Source organism: Schistocerca nitens, chromosome 8 (assembly GCF_023898315.1).
Source record: "Schistocerca nitens isolate TAMUIC-IGC-003100 chromosome 8, iqSchNite1.1, whole genome shotgun sequence".
NCBI lineage: Eukaryota > Metazoa > Arthropoda > Insecta > Orthoptera > Acrididae > Schistocerca > Schistocerca nitens.
Window position 1 is genome coordinate 47106842 of NC_064621.1, and position 20953 is coordinate 47127794.

A 20953-nucleotide genomic window follows, 5' to 3' on the forward strand; every position below is an offset into this window, starting at 1 on the left:
TGAAGTTTTTCGAGGTAATGTGTTTATTAAAGTTAAACTGTTTTTTGAAAGAGATGCATAGCTTAATCTGTAGTGTTGGAGAATGGTACTGGGGTATTCTGTGGATCGATGATTGTAATCTCAATGTGCTTCATATAATATGTGCTAATTAATACTTATTTAATCATAATTTTTTTATGAAAAACGCATATCATCTTGTTTCTAACTACATATCATATGCACAGTTCTAGTTGTCGTTGTAAATACAAATTTTTGACTATCGATATTTTGTAAAATATTGTTAATAAATCTTGTTTAAATTAGGAAAACATTACAAATTTAATTTTTCTACAAAAAAGAAAAGTCAAGTACTCGTTTTTGGATAACATCCATTTTTTCATACCACGCATGGGCTCTCACACGGACCAGAATAACCAGAATATGTGCGTCTTCGAAGCATGGAAAGTAGTTTTCACGGCGTCGAACATAGCTTACAAACTGTGCATTGTTACAGTTGCTACCGTACCACTGCAATCTGAACCGAGTAGAATTGATCTGCTGCGAATTTAAGGGATTGTCGCGAGATATAACAAAAAATTAAAGCTGCCAGACGTGCCGGAGCTAATGCACCAACTCTGTCACACCTCAGTGCCGGTGCAGAACAGCACGCAAACACAGTAGAAGAGCAGCAGCGTGAGGGGCCTTCGTGGGCTCTGTTACCGATCGACTCGTCAACAACATAGGAGTTGACAGTTCGAATAGTGAAATGTATTACTCGGATCCGGGTATGGAAGGAGTTCAGAGATACCAGACATAGACTGAAACTAACAGCTTCAGTGACTTCAATATATAACTACACTCCTGCAAATGGAAAAAAGAACACATTGACACCGGTGTGTCAGACCCACCATACTTGCTCCGGACACTGCGAGAGGGCTGTACAAGCAATGATCACACGCACGGCACAGCGGACACACCAGGAACCGCGGTCTTGGCCGTCGAATGGCGCTAGCTGCGCAGCATTTGTGCACCGCCGCCGTCAGTGTCAGCCAGTTTGCCGTGGCATACGGAGCTCCATCGCAGTCTTTAACACTGGTAGCATGCCGCGACAGCGTGGACGTGAACCGTATGTGCAGTTGACGGACTTTGAGCGAGGGCGTATAGTGGGCATGCGGGAGGCCGGGTGGACGTACCGCCGAATTGCTCAACACGTGGGGCGTGAGGTCTCCACAGTACATCGATGTTGTCGCCAGTGGTCGGCGAAAGGTGCACGTGCCCGTCGACCTGGGACCGGACCGCAGCGACGCACGGATGCACGCCAAGACCGTAGGATCCTACGCAGTGCCGTAGGGGACCGCACCGCCACTTACCAGCAAATTAGGGACACTGTTGCTCCTGGGGTATCGGCGAGGACCATTCGCAACCGTCTCCATGAAGCTGGGCTACGGTCCCGCACACCGTTAGGCCGTCTTCCGCTCACGCCCCAACATCGTGCAGCCCGCCTCCAGTGGTGTCGCGACAGGCGTGAATGGAGGGACGAATGGAGACGTGTCGTCTTCAGCGATGAGAGTCGCTTCTGCCTTGGTGCCAATGATGGTCGTATGCGTGTTTGGCGCCGTGCAGGTGAGCGCCACAATCAGGACTGCATACGACCGAGGCACACAGGGCCAACACCCGGCATCATGGTGTGGGGAGCGATCTCCTACACTGGCCGTACACCACTGGTGATCGTCGAGGGGACACTGAATAGTGCACGGTACATCCAAACCGTCATCGAACCCATCGTTCTACCATTCCTAGACCGGCAAGGGAACTTGCTGTTCCAACAGGACAATGCACGTCCGCATGTATCCCGTGCCACCCAACGTGCTCTAGAAGGTGTAAGTCAACTACCCTGGCGAGCAAGATCTCCGGATCTGTCCCCCATTGAGCATGTTTGGGACTGGATGAAGCGTCGTCTCACGCGGTCTGCACGTCCAGCACGAACGCTGGTCCAACTGAGGCGCCAGGTGGAAATGGCATGGCAAGCCGTTCCACAGGACTACATCCAGCATCTCTACGATCGTTTCCATGAGAGAATAGCAGCCTGCATTGCTGCGAAAGGTGGATATACACTGTACTAGTGCCGACATTGTGCATGCTCTGTTGCCTGTGTCTATGTGCCTGTGGTTCTGTCAGTGTGATCATGTGATGTATCTGACCCCAGGAATGTGTCAATAAAGTTTCCCCTTCCTGGGACAATGAATTCATGGTGTTCTTATTTCAATTTCTAGGAGTGTATAACGTGAAATCCCTGCAGTACGCGTTTACTTCGATTATTGCTTACGCAGAAAAATTACTCTCTGTTTGTGATAGGAATGTTCGTCACTCTTGATTTTAATTATAATACTACGTTAGCTAAAGAACGAAAGTATATGACGTTTTCCGTTGCGTCCTTTAAGAAGCATACTGCCAGGGTTTGTCGTATATAATTTCATTCTGTATTAAAAATTAAATGACATTCGAACCTATATTGTTTCCCTGCTCACATCAATACAGGCTAATTCCACCAGATCGCTGGCCAGCTCTGTCCTAATTAAATGCAGCTTTAAAGCTGTTGTACCGCATTATTACTCAGTCGCAGTGCGCGTAATGCACGGCACAAAACATATCTTTACTGTCGTGCTTGACTGTACTCGCGACAGCTTGTCTTCCGTTCCACGTGAAACGAAATCCAACGATCAGCAAGCGGGTAGGTTCCTTATGATGAACGTGGTATGACAGCACATGATACAGAAGACAAATTTCCTGCAACTCTTCATCTGATGATGAGCCTGCAGTAGCTTGAAAACTGGTTAATTGTGCAAAACATGCGCATCAAAATTCAGAGAAGCGTCTGGTACCACATTTTACCCACATAAAAATAAGTTCATAAGTACTTGTTTCTGAACCCCTTAGTATTTCTATTTATATCACGTTTTCACATGGTTCTATCCTTGCTTTCCGGTGCTCACATTTTTTTTCGAATATGTGGGACTGAAAATGCTTCCACAATTGCCGAACGTGAAAGACACTAACCGAAATGCATATTCGTTACATTAGTTCTATACGGAATACTATACAAACTGACACATCTATGATACACACCTGAGATAGCTCTGGAAACGTTAAGGACATTAAGTTTTCGAAAACAGCCACAAGTCGCAGTTCGTATTTTTTATTGACCGGTTTCGCTCTTCAAAAGAGATCGAGCATCATCAGAATATACGGTTCAGAATGGCTGACAGAATTAACGATTGCCTTCAAAGTTAGTTGACAGCTCTAAAGATTAATTACGTTTAAAGTACGTTTAAGGTACAGTAGTAAATGATGACGTTGACATTGTACAGTACTACAGCCGGATTAATCTTTAGAGCTCTCAGACAACTCTAAAAAGGCAATCTTTAATGCTGTCAGCCAGTTTTTAACTGTATATTCTGATGATGCTCTTCCTCACTTGAAGAGCGAAGCCGCTCATTGTCGTAGTTGTTGTTGTTGTTGTGGTCTTCAGTCCTGAGACTGGTTTGATGCAGCTCTCCATGCTACTCTATCCTGTGAAAGCTTCTTCATCTTCCAGTACCTACTGCAGCCTACAGCCTTCTGAATCTGATTAGTGTATTCATCTCTTGGTCTCCCTCTACGATTTTTACCCTCCACGCTGCCCTCCAATACTAAATTGGTGATCCCTTGATGCCTCAGAACATGTCCTACCAACCGATCCCTTCTTCTAGTCAAGTTGTGCCACTTCTCCTCCCCAATCCGATTCAGTAGCTTCTCATTAGTTATGTGATCTACCCATCCAATCTTCAGCATTCTTCTGTAGCACCACATTTCAAAAGCTTCTATTCACTTCTTGTCCAAACTATTTATCGTCCATGTTTCACTTCCATACATGGCTACACTCCATACAAATACTTTCAGAAACGACTTCCTGACACTTGAATCTATACTCGATGTTAACAAATTACTCTTCTTCAGAAATGCTTTCCTTTCCATTGCCAGTCTACATTTTATATCCTCTCTACTTCGACCATCATCAGTTATTTTGCTCCCCAAATAGCAAAACTCCTTCACTACTTTAAGTGTCTCATTTCCTAATCTAATTCCCTCAGCATCACCCGACTTAATTCGACTACATTCCACTATCCTCGTTTTGCTTTTGTTGATGTTCATCTTATACCCTCCTTTCAAGACGTTGTCCATTCCGTTCAACTGCTCTTCCAAGTCCTTTGCCGTCTCTGACAGAATTACAATGTCATCGGCGAACGTCAAAGTTTTTATTTCTTCTCCATGGATTTTAATACCTACTCCAAATTTTTCTTTTGCTTCCTTTAGTGCTTGCTCAATATGCAGATTGAATACAATCGGGGAGAGGCTACAACCCTATCTCACTCCCTTCTGACCACAATCTATTGGTTATGAACTATAAATTAAAACTGAACTGAAGAAACTGCAAAAAGGTGTGAATTTAAGGAGATGGGACCTGGATAAACTGAAAGAACCAGAGGTTGTACAGAGTTTGAGGGAGAGCATGAGGGAACAATTGACAGGAATGGGGGAAAGAAATACAGTAGAAGAAGAATGGGCAGCTTTGAGGAATGAACCGCTCATTAAAAAATACAAGCTGTGAATTGTGGCTGTATTCGAAAACTTAGTTTTAACAGTCGCTCCCCCTGCAGGCAATGCCTGCTCTTGATTAAGGAAATTGTAGTTCTGTATTAATGCAGATGGGTTGAAAGAAAATCCTTACTCAACGACGCATTGATCTTGTCATATTTAAGTTAATTACATTGATATCGGTACCGACTTCACTTTTCCAAGTGGAATCACAGTAATTACTGTCATCTAGTACGGTAGCTCTCATGGAGACAGGTTCTGCTGTGTTTCATTTTCTGAAGTCCGATTCGTTCTTTCTGAGCAATTATATCACTTAGGATATAAGATTCATCTGTTTTTGACCACAAGTCAATTGGTCCCATTCGGAAAATCATTGTATAGCGCTGCCACGTCAGACACGTGCTGTCCTCTGCCCATATCCAGCTGAGAGGCTCTGCCCACAAAGTGAATATTGTTGAGGATGCTTTAACGTAAATCTGGGTACTAACCGAACTTGTCTATATTTGGCTGGATCGACATAAAATTTGAAGGGAAAGGACATGAACTGACATGTAAAGAATCAACTGAGTTCAAAAGATACATAAATAATAACTTTGCATAAACAAGAATAATATGAATTTCATTTCGAGATACAAAATTACTCTGTAAAATTAGAAAAGAAACAGCAACTTCAAGGAAATCACTACATAAATCGTAAAGTGTGACGTAACAGGAACGTTTAGTGCTGCGTTAAGCAGCGAGTGATCATAAATTTATAACTTTTGTTTAACATTATAACAGAAATTTTATTTTACAACCAATCTCTCAAAAACTTGTAAGAGCAATGCGTTAAAATCCAGCAAGTGGTTGAATAACGGATATGCAGTAATAGAATAATTCTCTCTCAGTCAAGACAAAAGGTAAGAATCATTGCAACTGATTAAAATCCAAAATTAGATAACAGGCTCCAAAGGTACTAATCATAATTTTAAAAAGAAACAACATAATTAAATTACACTGGGTCAGTTGTAGAGGTGAGGACGATTTAAAAAACACCATATTCAAAATGGAATTGACTGCACCTGGACCAGAGCATCAAATACTACAACACTGAGAACATATGTGTAGGAAAATTTGTTCCGAATAATCGTGATCACAATATCTTCCAAATACCACAGTGGCAAGAAATATACTAAGGTGTACCGAATTCTGTTACAATTCGAAGTTACACTGAAATGATCTTTGCTTAGCGCAGTCGTGCTTCCGTCACCTTACAAAAGTCACAGTAACGTGGTTCGCTAAGTACTACTATACAGCAGGCCGAAATGATTGCAATACACGTACTCGGAATCAGGGGTAACGTATTACAAAAAAGAATCTGATTGGTAGGGTTGTTGGCAAAAAAGTGTTTCCTCTGTATGGGCCAGGAGAAGTAGAGAAGGTTTTTAACAAGTCCAGTGTGATTGAATTTTAGAGTGGGGAAAAGGGTAAGGTCTCTGGCATGGACTATTCCTTTCCCACATGGTGCTGTACTCATCACTGTTGACGCCACCTCCCTTTACACGAACATCGCTAACGCCCATGGCCTTACCACTATTGAACCTTACCTTTCTCAATGCATGATGGATTCCAAAGGCCGGCCGGAGTGGCCGTGCGGTTCTAGGAGCAACAGTCTGGAACCGAGCGACCGCTAATGTCGCAGGTTCGAATCCTGCCTCGGGCATGGATGTGTGTGATGTCCTTAGGTTAGTTAGGTTTAGGTAGTTCTAAGTTCTAGGCGGCTGATGACCTCAGAAGTTAAGTCGCACAGTGCTCAGAGCCATTTGAACCATTTGATTCCAAACCCATAACTTTCTTCCTTGTCGTCATAACCAACTATACCTTCATCCACAATTACTTTCACCTTTGAAGGCATCACTTACAAACAAATCAGGGATGTGGCAATGGGCACCTGCATGTCACCATCCTACGCCAACCTATTCCTGGGCCGTCTAGAGGAAACATTCCTGACCATCTGGAATCCTAAACCCGTCACCTGGTTCAGATTCATTGATGACATCTTCGTGATCTGAATCGTGGGTGAGGACACCCTATCGACATTCCGCAACAGCACCTTCTTTCCCATTCGCTTCACTTGCTCCTCCTTAATCCAACAAGATTACCCCCCCCCCCCGGCCCCTTGAACCATAGACCTTGCCGCTGGTGGGGAGGCTTGCGTGCCTCAGCGATACAGATAGCCGTAACGTAGGTGCAACCACAACGGAGGGGCATCTGTTGAGAGGCCAGACAAACGTGTGGTTTCAATTCTTATTTTACTTACAATAATTTTTTCAACTGATTGGACTATGTCACTTACTTATTTATTTAATGGTTCTCACCAGAATGCTCCTGTGAAAGAAATTATTCAGTTATTTAATTTGAAAGCTGTGGGGATCCGTTGAATTAACATTACGTGCCATGCAGTTCAGCTAGTAGCCGATTATGTGATTCTGTAACGTTTCCCCAACAACTGACACAACAGCAATGAGGGAAACATCTCCTGATGATTGTATAGCTAACAAAACTGCATCAGATGCAGCCCACCTGATGCCATTAACTGCGATCAATAAAGTAAAATAAAATAAATCTCTCTGACGTGACGTCTCACAGTACGTGATGTTACTTGAAACCTGTCTTGCATGTAGCCGTAACTGCATTTATCCTTTATTGGAACCAGTTAACTGTAGTTGTTAAATCTGTTGTCCTCTTCAAATAGTAGTTAATGAAGCCCTATTTTGGGTCCGTACACTTTTGTTTTGTAGCCATTTATTGTCTAGCGGATGTTTCTCTCTTGTTTTAAATGAATAAACACCATCTCGTGCAGTATTATGTCGAGGATCTAGAAGACCAAAATAATACAGTTCTATGCTTCAGCTACGAATCACTACAGTGCAATATGGATGCCTGGAATTACCTGTTCGTGTTAAAAAGCGGCATTTGGTTTCTTTCATACATATGGGTACTATATAATCGTCAGATACTATAAGAATATTCACAGACTTCTAATTTGGTTATGACATTATTTTTTGCAATTAAATATAAATGTCACATTATGCTAGCGTCATCGTCATACAATCACGCAGGAAATTTAGCTTGACTGTTTTATCGTATGCATTAGAGGAGGTAATTTAGTGTTCATTCACACTCAGCATCAAGCTACTGACGGTGCGATGGCTCTCATAAACCTTCTGGGAACTCTCAGAATGTAGTTAAACTCTATTTACTTAGACTCAGGTATTATGAAGTGAGAAATAAATTTGATATTGACTACTGAACTTGTTATACAAAGTGATTCATATCAGTCCGTCAGCATCAAGCCCACAAAGCAGGTGTGTAGCGGAAACGTTACACACAGTAATAACAGACGTAATAGCACAGACTCCAACAAAGAAAAAAATCTGGTAAACATGGGCTTTAAAATGCGTACCTTAAGAGCTTTGAGCAGTTGTTCAACTTGTTCTTCATTTCATACCATCTCCAGAGCTGTGCGAATATTTTGGAAAAGTTCTTCATAATTTGTTTGCAGTTGCTGTGCTAATATCGAGCGCTGCTGAACTAAGGATTCACGGATTCATTCCTCGGTTGGGGCGGGGGTCTTCACTGTGCAGAGCGAGTGGTCGTCCGCTATATCCAAGAAACTGTCATGATGCGAATTTCGGAGTAATTTTCACTCAGGTCGTAACATACAAGAGACGTCTTTTATGTGTGGCACCTGCTTGTTAATGCTAATTTCCGGCACATCGAGATAGTCTTCTTAAGGCCTTTTTTTTTTTTAGAGGTAGTAGTGCGCTACGGTGGCTTAAAAATGCAAAATCCATTTTAAATATTGTAGAAATGATGTCATGTAATACCCTAAGCTGCCGTTCACTTCATTGTTTATTGTGCGATTGGTTTCGGTCAAAGGCTTCGCTGCAGCACAGAGTTTTGTAACAGACACAGTTACATCCTTACATAATGCAGTGTCCAACACTTTTTCCTTATAAATACTACTTAATCGTGCATGAATTCGTCGTGATAATGACAGCTTTCACACAGTACCTCAAACAATTGATTCACCTGCTCTCTCAACGAACGCATTGTTTTTGTCCCCTTATACCAAACAAAAGCTGTGCGTGCGGGGATTTTAATCATCTCTATAAGTTTCCTGATTTTCTCAAAACGTGTTTTTGTTAATCCAGAGTTGACTGGAGTTGATGCAAAAAGTGTACAAATACACTCCTGGAAATTGAAATAAGAACACCGTGAATTCATTGTCCCAGGAAGGGGAAACTTTATTGACACATTCCTGGGGTCAGATACATCACATGATCACACTGACAGAACCACAGGCACATAGACACAGGCAACAGAGCATGCACAATGTCGGCACTAGTACAGTGTATATCCACCTTTCGCAGCAATGCAGGCTGCTATTCTCCCATGGAGACGATCGTAGAGATGCTGGATGTAGTCCTGTGGAACGGCTTGCCATGCCATTTCCACCTGGCGCCTCAGTTGGACCAGCGTTCGTGCTGGACGTGCAGACCGCGTGAGACGACGCTTCATCCAGTCCCAAACATGCTCAATGGGGGACAGATCCGGAGATCTTGCTGGCCAGGGTAGTTGACTTACACCTTCTAGAGCACGTTGGGTGGCACGGGATACATGCGGACGTGCATTGTCCTGTTGGAACAGCAAGTTCCCTTGCCGGTCTAGGAATGGTAGAACGATGGGTTCGATGACGGGTTGGATGTACCGTGCACTATTCAGTGTCCCCTCGACGATCACCAGTGGTGTACGGCCAGTGTAGGAGATCGCTCCCCACACCATGATGCCGGGTGTTGGCCCTGTATGCCTCGGTCGTATGCAGTCCTGATTGTGGCGCTCACCTGCACGGCGCCAAACACGCATACGACCATCATTGGCACCAAGGCAGAAGCGACTCTCATCGCTGAAGACGACACGTCTCCATTCGTCCCTCCATTCACGCCTGTCGCGACACCACTGGAGGCGGGCTGCACGATGTTGGGGCGTGAGCGGAAGACGGCCTAACGGTGTGCGGGACCGTAGCCCAGCTTCATGGAGACGGTTGCGAATGGTCCTCGCCGATACCCCAGGAGCAACAGTGTCCCTAATTTGCTGGGAAGTGGCCGTGCGGTCCCCTACGGCACTGCGTAGGATCCTACGGTCTTGGCGTGCATCCGTGCGTCACTGCGGTCCGGTCCCAGGTCGACGGGCACGTGCACCTTCCGCCGACCACTGGCGACAACAACGATGTACTGTGGAGACCTCACGCCCCACGTGTTGAGCAATTCGGCGGTACGTCCACCCGGCCTCCCGCATGCCCACTATACGCCCTCGCTCAAAGTCCGTCAACTGCACATGCGGTTCACGTCCACGCTGTCGCGGCATGCTACCAGTGTTAAAGACTGCGATGGAGCTCCGTATGCCACGGCAAACTGGCTGACACTGACGGCGGCGGTGCACAAATGCTGCGCAGCTAGCGCCATTCGACGGCCAACACCGCGGTTCCTGGTGTGTCCGCTGTGCCGTGCGTGTGATCATTGCTTGTACAGCCCTCTCGCAGTGTCCGGAGCAAGTATGGTGGGTCTGACACACCGGTGTCAATGTGTTCTTTTTTCCATTTCCAGGAGTGTATTAATGGCAAATATTTTCTGGAACAGTCAAAAGATTTGTAACAAAACATGATTTTTATTCTATTCTTTTTGGAAATACTTGAAAGGCAGCTCTAGTACAAAAGCTTGGCCAGTTTATCTGTCTTTTGTGAAAAGATTGCGTTGTTTCTTTCCTGTCGAGTTGGTAAATTCTTAATTTATTTATGAATAGCATTATATAGTTTCTTGTACAGAAATATTTTGTTAATGTTTCAAACCCCAAAAAATGTGTAGTTGTAGCATTTTTCATTTTCATGCCCGCACCCCTACGGCCTTGACGTGCCCCCCTGACCTGTGCTGGTACCTCGGTGAGAGCAGCAGGGATCTCCTTGTTACAGCAACACTGCTTCGCCATCTCGTACCGCCGCGAGAACCAGCGTCAGTACGAGCTGCGGGCGGCCAACGAGTCCGACTGCAAGACGTGGATCGAGGCCATCCGCGAGGCGAGGTGAGTCTTTCTGTCATTCTGCACTTACAATAACGCTTCTGCGCCCGTGACACGAGAGTCTACACAGCAGTCTAAGTTCAGATATTCAAAGATAAATCTTCTGATGGTGAAATACTTTTTAATCAACGTTAGGAATATACAGAGTGACAACTATTGAACTCTTTGAAATAAAATCATCATAACTTCTGAACGATTTGCGTTAGAACGTTCAAACTGCACGGTTGACCGCGGGGCATGAGTTTGCGCATGCATGGTTTGGTTTAGCGACGAAGCCTACTTTTATTTGGGTGGGTTCACAGAGGAAGACTGCACTGTAGTTCCTTCTCTATAGTGTCGCACAGATGACAAAATGGTAGATATCGGAATAGACGACAGAGGCATAGAGAAACAATTAAAATCGCTCAAAAGAGGAAAGGCCGCAGGACCTGATGGGATACCAGTTAGATTTTACGCAGAGTACGCGAAGGAACTTGCCCCCCTTCTTGCAGCGGTGTACCGTAGGTCTCTAGAAGAGAGTAGCGTTCCAAAGGACTGGAAAAGGGCACAGGTCTTCCCCGTTTCCAAGAAGGGACGTCTAACAGATGTGCAGAACTATAGACCTATATCTCTAACGTCGATCAGTTGTAGAATTTTGGAACACGTATTATGTTCAAGTATAATGACTTTTCTGGAGACTAGAATACTCTGTAGGAATCAGCATGGGTTTCGATAAAGACGATTGTGTGAAACCCAGCACGCACTATTCGTCCACGAGACTCGGAGGGCCATAGACACGGGTTCCCAGGTAGATGCCATGTTTCTTGACTTCTGCAAGGCGTTCGTTACAGTTCCCCACAGTAGTTTAATGAACAAAGTAAGAGCATATGGACTATCAGACCAATTGTGTGATTGGATTGAAGAGTTCCAAGATAACAGAACGTAGCATGTCATTCTCAATGGAGAGAAGTCTTCCGAAGTGAGAGTGATTTCAGGTGTGCCGCAGGGGACTGTCGTAGGATCGTTGCTATTCACAATATACATAAATAGCTTTGTGGATGACATCGGAAGCTCATTGAGGGTTTTTGCGGATGATGCTCTGGTTTCGAGAACAAACCTTTACCGAGTCAAGCAGTATATTGCTCCCTCCTACGTATATCTCGTGAAGAGACCATGAGAATAAAATCAGAGAGATTAGAGCCCACACAGAGGCATACCGACAATCCCTCTCTCCACGAACAATACGAGACTGGAATAGAAGGGAGAACCGATATACTCAAGGTACCCTCCGCCACACACCGTCTGGTGGCTTGCGAAGTATGGATGTAGATGTAAGCAAAATTGGCACATTTGGTGGACTGAGAACCCACATTTTGCGAGTCTCTTCACTCTCAAAGGGTGACCGTGTGGTGTACAATGCCCAATCACGGATAATCGGTGTGATATTCCTTAATGACACTGTGACTACCGAACTGTGCGTGAAGGTTTTGGAAGATGGTTCCACCACCATTATCGAAAGTGACGCTAATTCCGACAAGATGTGGTTTATACAAGACGGACCTCGACCCCATCGAAGCAGGAGAGTGTTCGATGTCCTGCAGGAGCACTTTGGGGACCGCATTCTGGCTCTAGGGTGCTGAGAGGGCACTGGGCCTCGATTGGCCGCCATATTCTCCGAAACTGAACACATGCGACTCGTTTTTGTGGGCCCATATTAAACATAAGGTGTACGGCAATAGCTCCAAAACCATTGCTGAGCTGAAAGCAGCCATTCAGGAGGTCACCACAGCGTCGATGTTCCGACACTTCAGCGGGTCATGCAGTATTTCGTTATTTGTCTGCCCCACATCATTGCCGCTGGTGGCAGGCATATCGAACATGTCATAAAATAAATCCGAATATCTGCACGCCATAGTTTGTAACTAATTTACTCGTTTTTTGACAGAGTTCAATAACTGTTGATCTGTATTTTCTGTGGTATCCATGGTAACGTGAATTTGGTGTAAATCACTTATGTGGAAGTATATTCATTATTCTTTCCATTTTAAGAATCATATTTAATTCACTTCGTTTATTAATATAAATTGTGTACTTAAGTACAACAAGCTGCATTTACACAAACTAATTACCGTAATGGACTTGAATTTACACCACTTGTGATCTGTATGGGTCGTCCGGGTAGAACAGTTTGCTCATTTAGTATTAGGTGTAGGTGCTCCGAGGTGGAGGGAGAAGCTGAGACAATGCAAAGAAATTTGTGACATACTCATATATATTTTATGCGCTGCCATACTTAAGTTGTACAGCAACACGTTGGTTGTGCTTGTAGACAGATACAACGAATCAGTGCCTGTCAAGGCGAGCGTTACTGAATACAAGGTCAACGGGACTATGTCTGTCCTGGCCGCCACACTGTCAATAACTGTAGTGTATTTCTATCGAACTCAATGAACAGTTTGTTAACAAGAAGTCAGAAGTAGAAAACATTTTTAATAATAACTTTTAAGTGCTGCAGAGAAAGTGGGATCCAGCTATTCATCGGAAAATACAATTTGATGAAACTGAAATTCAATCCACCTCTCCTACTGAAATTAAGAAAATAATAAATTGACTCAAAAGTAAAAGCTCACGTGGAATTCATGGCATTTCCATCAAAGAATTAAAAGCTTCTTCCCAACACATTAGTAGGATTCTCAGCCACATATGTAGTAGCTGACTGAAACAGGGCATTTTTTGCAGATAGACTGAAATACAGATCGTTAAACTACTGCATATAAAAGGGGAGGGGTCTGATGCTAACAACTACCACCCAATCTCAGTTCTGACAGCTTTATCCAAAATTCTTGAAAAAGTAATGTATTCAAAAGAAGCATCCCGTATTTGTAAAAATGAAGTACTAACAAAATGTCAGTTTGGTTTTCAGAAAGGCTTTTCAACACAAAATGCTATATATTCTTTCACTGACGAAATATTAAATGCATTGAATAACCGACCATCACCCACTGGGATATTTTGTGAACTCTCAAAGGCTTTTGACTGTGTGAATCATGAAGTCCTTCTAGATAAGATTAAATTTTGTGGTATGAATGGGACAGCGCGCAAATGATTTAATTTGTATTTAACTGGAAGGAAGTAGAAGGTTGAAATTAACAATACAGATAGCCTCCGAAAATCAGCAGAGTCTTCTAACTGGAGAGTTGTTAAGAATGGTGTCCCACAGGGTTCAGTCTTGGGTCTTTTATTGTTCTTAATATATATTAATGACTTGCCTCTTTATAGTCATGAAGATGCAAAGCTATTTCTTTTTGATGATGATACAAGTATAGTAATCACACCCAAAAAACAAGAATCAGCTGCGAAAATATTAAATAATGTCTACCAGAAAATTATTATATGGTTCTGTGCTAAAGTACCCTCACTAAATTTTCAGCAAACACAGCCTATTCAATTCTGTACAGTGAATTGCATAACGCCATTGATAATTATAGACTATGAACAGAAGTCTGTTGCTAAGGCAGAATATTCAAAATATCTGGGTGTGTGCATTGATGAGAAATTGAATTGGAAGAAACACATCGATGGTCTGCTGAAACGTTTAGGTTCAGGGTTATTGCGAAATTTTGGTGATAAAAATATCGGTAAATTAGCCTACTATGCCTATTTTCATTCACTGCTCGAAAGTAACGTACTCCTAAAATAGCGTGAACACCTCGAACTAATTAATGATCATGACATGATGTCATAGGAGCAACGACGTGTATGACATAATCTGTTACCAAAAAATCATCCATAAAATACTTGAAAATGGCCTAAGGCCGAAATTGTGCAATCGTAAGGAAATAAAGAAAATGGCAGCTGAGGGCTTCAAGAAATCGTTCAGAAAAGTCATCGCAGCGGCGGACCCTACTGCAGTAAAAATTATGACACCCTGTGTTTTAGGCATGACAAGAAATGTATCCAGATGAACCTCAGAGTCTGTGTGCTCCACACCACAACGAATAGGAGAGTGTACTGTGATTGTGGGAGTCTCACCTCAGCATAACTTGGTGTCCGACGTCAGTTCCAAATGGACTAAAAGCTTCATCATTCAACACCCTTTTTGTGGTGATGATCTGCGTGCGGTTCTCAGACTGTATTACTACAGTATTTGAGAATCAGAGCACTTAGTAATTTCTATCAAACTTCACACATAATTTGAACCTTTCTGGTCGCAGGTTCGAATCCTGCCTCGGGCATGGATGTGTGTGATGTCCTTGGGTTAGTTAGGTTTACGTAGTTCTAAGTTCTAGGGGACTGATGACCTCAGCAGTTAAGTCCCATAGTGCTCAGAGCCATTTTTGAACCTTTCTAAACTTTCAATCGCTGACACCCGCAACAAAATAACAAAGGGAAGAAAGTTTATCACTTACTGTATTTGCGCTTTTTATGCGGAAAACGTAAGCGATAGGCTTAACGTTTTAATTCATTACTTATTTAACACTAATTCTATTTGCAACACATTTTGCAGACATTATCCGCATCTAGCACTGAATATACCTGGGAACTTATATCATTGTAGACACATGGTTCAGGAGATATGACATCATAAATTTTGATATGCGTGAACATCCAGCTGATTTTTACTTGGGGGATTTGTGGGGGAGGGAGGGGGGGGGGAGGAGTGACTGGTGAATATGTATGCGTCGATACTCTCCCATCCGATTCTGCAAAAGTCGATCATGATGTGTCACTGCCTTTCATTGGCTATTTGACGATAGTTCTCCTGTTAGTAGCTTTCTTTGCTCTTGAATAATGCCTTTTCCACATTAAAAAATCATCAAACAGATGATCCTTGTTTTCGTTAGTATGTGGATGCATCTCACTTAACCAGTGTTTTTTACTGCGTAGTGCTTATGACCTTCCAGTGGAGCTCCGGCTCGTCAGCTGTGCGTTATTGTTGCTAACCGCAAGTCCCTTCTTCAGCTAGTGCGGCGCTTTCGGAAGCTTGACATTTTCTGGTGAGATGTGTTTGCATTATACGAGGTGTGGCTAGAAAAAAACCGGACTAGTACTGGTGAAACAATAAAACGAATGCAATAAGGCTGAAAGTCTCGTGGCCTGTCACGTGACTCTCGCTCCACCTACTGCTCGAGTTTCATCTGCCTCCTGCACTCAGTCAGTTTTAAGTAGTTGACGTTTTGTTTGTGCGTCGAAAAATGTTGAGTGTACAGAAAGAACAGCGTGTTAACATCAAATTTTGTTTCAAACTAGGAAAATGTGAAACGTTTGTAATGTTACAACAAGTGTACGGCGATGATTGTTTATCGCGAACACAAGTGTTTGAGTGGTTTAAACGATTTAAAGATGGCCGCGAAGACACCAGTGATGACACTCGCACTGGCAGACCATTGTCAGCAAAAACTGATGCAAACATTGAAAACATCGGTAAACTTGTTCGACAAGATCGCCGTTTAACAATCAGAGCAGTGTCTGAGTTAACAGGAGTTGACAAGGAAAGTGTTAGGCAGATTCTTCATGAAAGTTTCAACATGAACAAAGTGTGTTCAAAAACGGTTCCAAAGTGTCTCACAATTGAACAGAAGGAACGCCGAAGAATGATTTGTTCTGACATCCTGTAAAACATTGAAAGTGATCCCACCTTCTTACAAAATGTTATTACTTGCGATGAATCGTGGTTTTTTACTTACGATCCCGAAACTAAACGCCAATCGATGCATTGGAAAACTCCTGGTTCTCCACGACAAAAAAAAGCACGAATGTCAAAATCGAAATTCAAGGCAATGATGATTTTTTTTTTTTGACATCAAAGGGATTGTGCACATTGATTGGGTACCAGAGGGACAAACAGTGAATCAGCATTACTACATTAGCGTCCTGGCTACCCTACGTGAGCGAGTACGGAGAAAACGGAACGATTTGTGGAGAAAAAAAGTCATGGATCCTTCACCAAGACAATGCCCCAGCTCACAGTGCGTTGTCAGTGAAGACGTTTTTGGCAAAACTCAACATTCCCATCTTAGATCATCCACCCTACTCACCTGATTTGGCCCCCTGTGACTTTTTTCTTTTCCCTAAAGTCAAGTCAGCTTTGAAAGGAACTAGATTTGAGACTGTTGAAGCAGTAAAAGAAAAAGCGACGGAAGTAATGTATGGACTTACCGAAAATGATCTGCAGCATTGCTATGAACAGTGGAAAATTCGTATGGAGCGGTGTAGAGACAGAGGAGGAGAGTACATTGAAGGAGATAACATGAAATTGTAAATAATCGTAAATAAATGTTTTTTCCAGCATCAGTCCGGTTTTTTTCTAGCCGCACCTCGTACGAACTGAAGCCTGGTTCATCCAAGTCCCGTTCACAAAAATCGCCATTTAAGGACCACAAGTTGAACACGATATTAACCAAAACTTTTTCTCCGTACCGAGCTACAATTTCCTTCTTTAATAGCTCTGTGCCTGTGTTTAGTCACCAGTCAGAAACATCCAGTCCAAAACAGAAGACTAGCCGCAGATGTATAGAGGTATGCTTCATATTTAATAATCCGGTCGTGTTTTTAAAAACCATACATTTTTTTTTTGTAATTTCAAGCCCTCGATACCAAGAGTCAGGCTGCTTTAGGGTGCATGTTCAGTTACAGTGAAATTATTTACTACAGCAAGGTTGGTTCAAATGGCTCTGAGCACTATGGGACTTAACATCTACAGCAAGGAGAAGCTTTCACGACATGGCACTGTTACAGCACTGATATTGATGAAATATTGTTTCTGTTGTACTTCCGTACGTTATGTGATTCCATGTAGCAAAAAATTTCTTTTATGGATCACGAAAAATATACCGGGCGGTTGTAATCAAACTTTCCCCCTTTAACACGTTATAACACGGAAACTGGTTACTGCACAAGGACCAAACTTGGTAGCATTAATGTCAAGGACATGGAGAAGACAAATAACGTAGAAACTGTTGAATTGAAACACTTTTAATGTGCTGCTACAGTACATTATACCACTGCATATCGGTGCCACTACTGCTACAAAAGGGGCTCAATATGGTGGCCATCAGTGTCCAGAAGAGTCTGAAAGCGCAGGGTTCCATTCTTCACACCAGAACCAAGCATATCCGTAGTATGGTGGCTACCTCTCTTGATAGGCTGCGCTTCAGATCAGCACAAGTATGAATGTTCCCCTGGTAAACCCTGTCCGTCGCGTAGCCCCACAACCAGAAAACACAGGGAGTGAGACCAGGTGATCGTGCTGGCCAAGCATTTTGAAACAATCGGCTGATAATTTGATCGTTTCCAGATGTGTTTGGAGAAGCCGGTGAACTTCACGTGCGATGTGTGGCGGGGCCCCATCTTGCGTATCTCTCTCATGTAGGGTGGGAATGACATGCTGATGAAGCATATTGCAGTATCGTCAGCCAGTCACACGTCACGTCTTTGGTACTCTCTTTAGCTCGTGAATGTAGTACATACACACATAAAAAAAAGGTTTGCATCACCCCAGTTCCCAGAACTCCTGAAGATAGACGTTGACTGTGGATATTGTTTCACAGACACAGTCCCTTTGACTGTTCGGAGATGTCACTAAACCCGCCTAAAGATGCAAATAACGATGCACGAGCGGCGCCTATTAGACGGACGGAGTCCGACAGCCGATGAGTTATTTCACCAGGAAGGAGGTACACGGCTCGTGTTGTCTGTAGTTCAACCATGCCTAGACAGTCAATCTTGTAGGAAGGAAGATGTCGCATGAAAAAGAGACGAATAGGATTCCGTAGCACGCCCAGATGCGGGTCAAACCCAGTTGGGGCATCCATATTTAGATTTTCGGTAATTTTCCTTCATCTATGAAGGAAAACAACAGGACGGTTCCTTTGAAAGGACTCGATCGATTTTTTTACTCCATTCTTCCTCAAGCTGAGCTTCTGCTCTGTACCTTTCATCTTATTCCATTTATTCCTAATTGTACTTATTTTTAAATTATTTTCAGTGAGTGGACGATAATGTCGCCTGATCTCGCAGAATATCATTTCATATTCACCAGAGAAATACACCCACAAACAATCGATCTGTTGATACCTACGTGGGAACGGGTAGCGCAGTTTTGTACCTTACGACGGCGGCTACACGTAAGAGGCTTGTTCTTCGTCATGGAAGCATTATGGGGCCACACTGATCCACGGTCTCTCAACAGCAGCCCGCAGCCAGTGTACAGGGTGACTCAAAAGAAAGCGAAATTTTCGAACACCTTGTGGCAACGATGCCGAATGACGCACGGAAAGCCGCTCGCGCCGTCTCCCCGTATAACGAACAGTAAGCGCGGAGCGAAGGGACGGTTTGCAGCGAGCGTTTGCGGTAAAAGCCTGTTAAGACAATGGACGTGTGGAGGCAGCGCGCCGAGAATTTCTGCGTCATTTCAATACTGAACGGCACGGTCGTGTCCCCTCGGCGCATGCAATCAACACCCGAATCCGCAGTTTTAAAGCTACGGGTTCTGCATTCGAGAAGCAGTCTGCAGGATGACCTTGAACTTCTCGTACGAGAGAGAATATCGAGCCTTTGCGAACCGCTTTCGTAAGAAGACCGCAGCGCTCTGTTAGACGTCTATACAGTTGCATCGTTCGAGGGTTCAACGAATGCTAAAAGTGAATTTAAAGTTCCATCCGTACAAGCTGCAGCTCGTTCAGCAACTTCAACATAAAGATCTTTCAATTCTTAGGGAATATGGTGAACGCATCAAAAGTGCACAACTACTACAATTTAACTACCTGTAGACGTTGAATGAAGGTTACTTCCACTTCACTTGGACTCAGTAAAATCCACTCTAGCTAAACGAGCGTCCATTGCACAGCAGCAAGGTTACTGCATGTTTAGCTATTTCATAAAATGCCGTTACAGGCCCCAAATTTTTAGAAGATGACGATGAGTGTCCAACCACTGTAACACCTGTTCGGTATGTTGCCATGATGGAATGTTTTGTTGTCCAAGAACTGCCCACCTGCCTGGCAACAGTTGATTTCAAGATGTCAGCATGACGGAGCAAACAGCACGTTCGGGACGGATACTGATGGCGCCCGTGTGGCGATTGTTCGGTAACAATGCCAATTCGAGGCACGGTGATACTGCATGGCCCCCAAGATCGCCTGACCTGACAGCGTGTTTCTTTCTTGTGGGGCCATCTTCAGAGCGCTGTTTGTCGTACTCGAACTGCTACCACCGAAAAACTTAGAGTAATAATACGGATCTCCAGGATTCCTATGGAATTGTTATGTGAAGCCATGTTTAGCTTTCCTATCAGGCTGCAGCAATGTGTGCGTCGAGGGCGACCTCATCTCTTGGATCTGATATTCAAGAGATAAAAATGCTTGTGACATTCAAGGATGGCTTAGACTGTACCCTAGGTCTTGACATAAATGGTTCAAATGGCTCTGAGCACTATGGGACTTAACAGCTGAGGTCATCAGTGCCCTAGAACCTAAGAACATCACACGCATCCATGCCCGAGGCAGGGTTCGAACTTGCGACCGTAGCAGTCGCGCGGTTCTGGACTAAAGCGCCTAGAACCGCTCGGCCAGCGCGGCCGGCATTGACATAAATAAATATGTGTAAAGTGACTCTGCTCATCCATTAATCCCTATTCCAAAATCTCCCGTTCTTTTGAGTCGCGGTGTGTGTGGATCAATGAAGGATAAACCAGTCGCCCAGTACATTCTATGACGTTGAGGGGGTTGAGCTGAGGACAGTAAAAGGCTCGCAACCTTCCTCAGATTTTGACACAATTGGTGAGCGGTGAGTCGGACCAGTGTCTCACCAGACTCACAGGACACTTGTGGGACGCTGCAGACAAACATATAGGTGCACATCTTCAACTTTTGTAGTCCTGTCTTCCTCAGTTGCGTGTAATATTACGGTGTATTGATAATTTTTACTTATGGACCGTCTGACAGCAACTGAATAAAACACACTTTTAGTGCCATACGCGTTTCGCCTTTATTTTCTGAAAGGCATCATCAGTGGCCTGGAATATGTACATATGTTAGCTATTTAATTTACATTTTTGTCACTGTGCCTATAGGTTATAAACAGTTCTGGTGGTTGGTATTTCCTATTAAGTAGTAATGTTTTGATCTGTACTTACAGGTTGCGTCGACAATTTCTTACATATTAGGCTCCTGTTGCATTTTTGGTGTTGTTCATCTTATTATGAATGCCAATTTGCGGTTTTTTTCCACATTCCACAGCACTA

General features: G+C 43.6%; 1 protein-coding gene across 1 annotated transcript in view; it reads left to right on the forward strand.

Annotated features, from left to right (window-relative positions):
* LOC126199146 (ras-specific guanine nucleotide-releasing factor 2-like) overlaps positions 1–20953 on the forward strand; it is a 1534440-nt gene that overhangs the window by 423633 nt on the left and 1089854 nt on the right. Inside the window, exon 3 of the mRNA XM_049935901.1 lies at positions 10625–10734. Coding sequence (XP_049791858.1) covers positions 10625–10734 — 110 coding nt within the window. The remainder of the gene's footprint in view (positions 1–10624; positions 10735–20953) is intronic.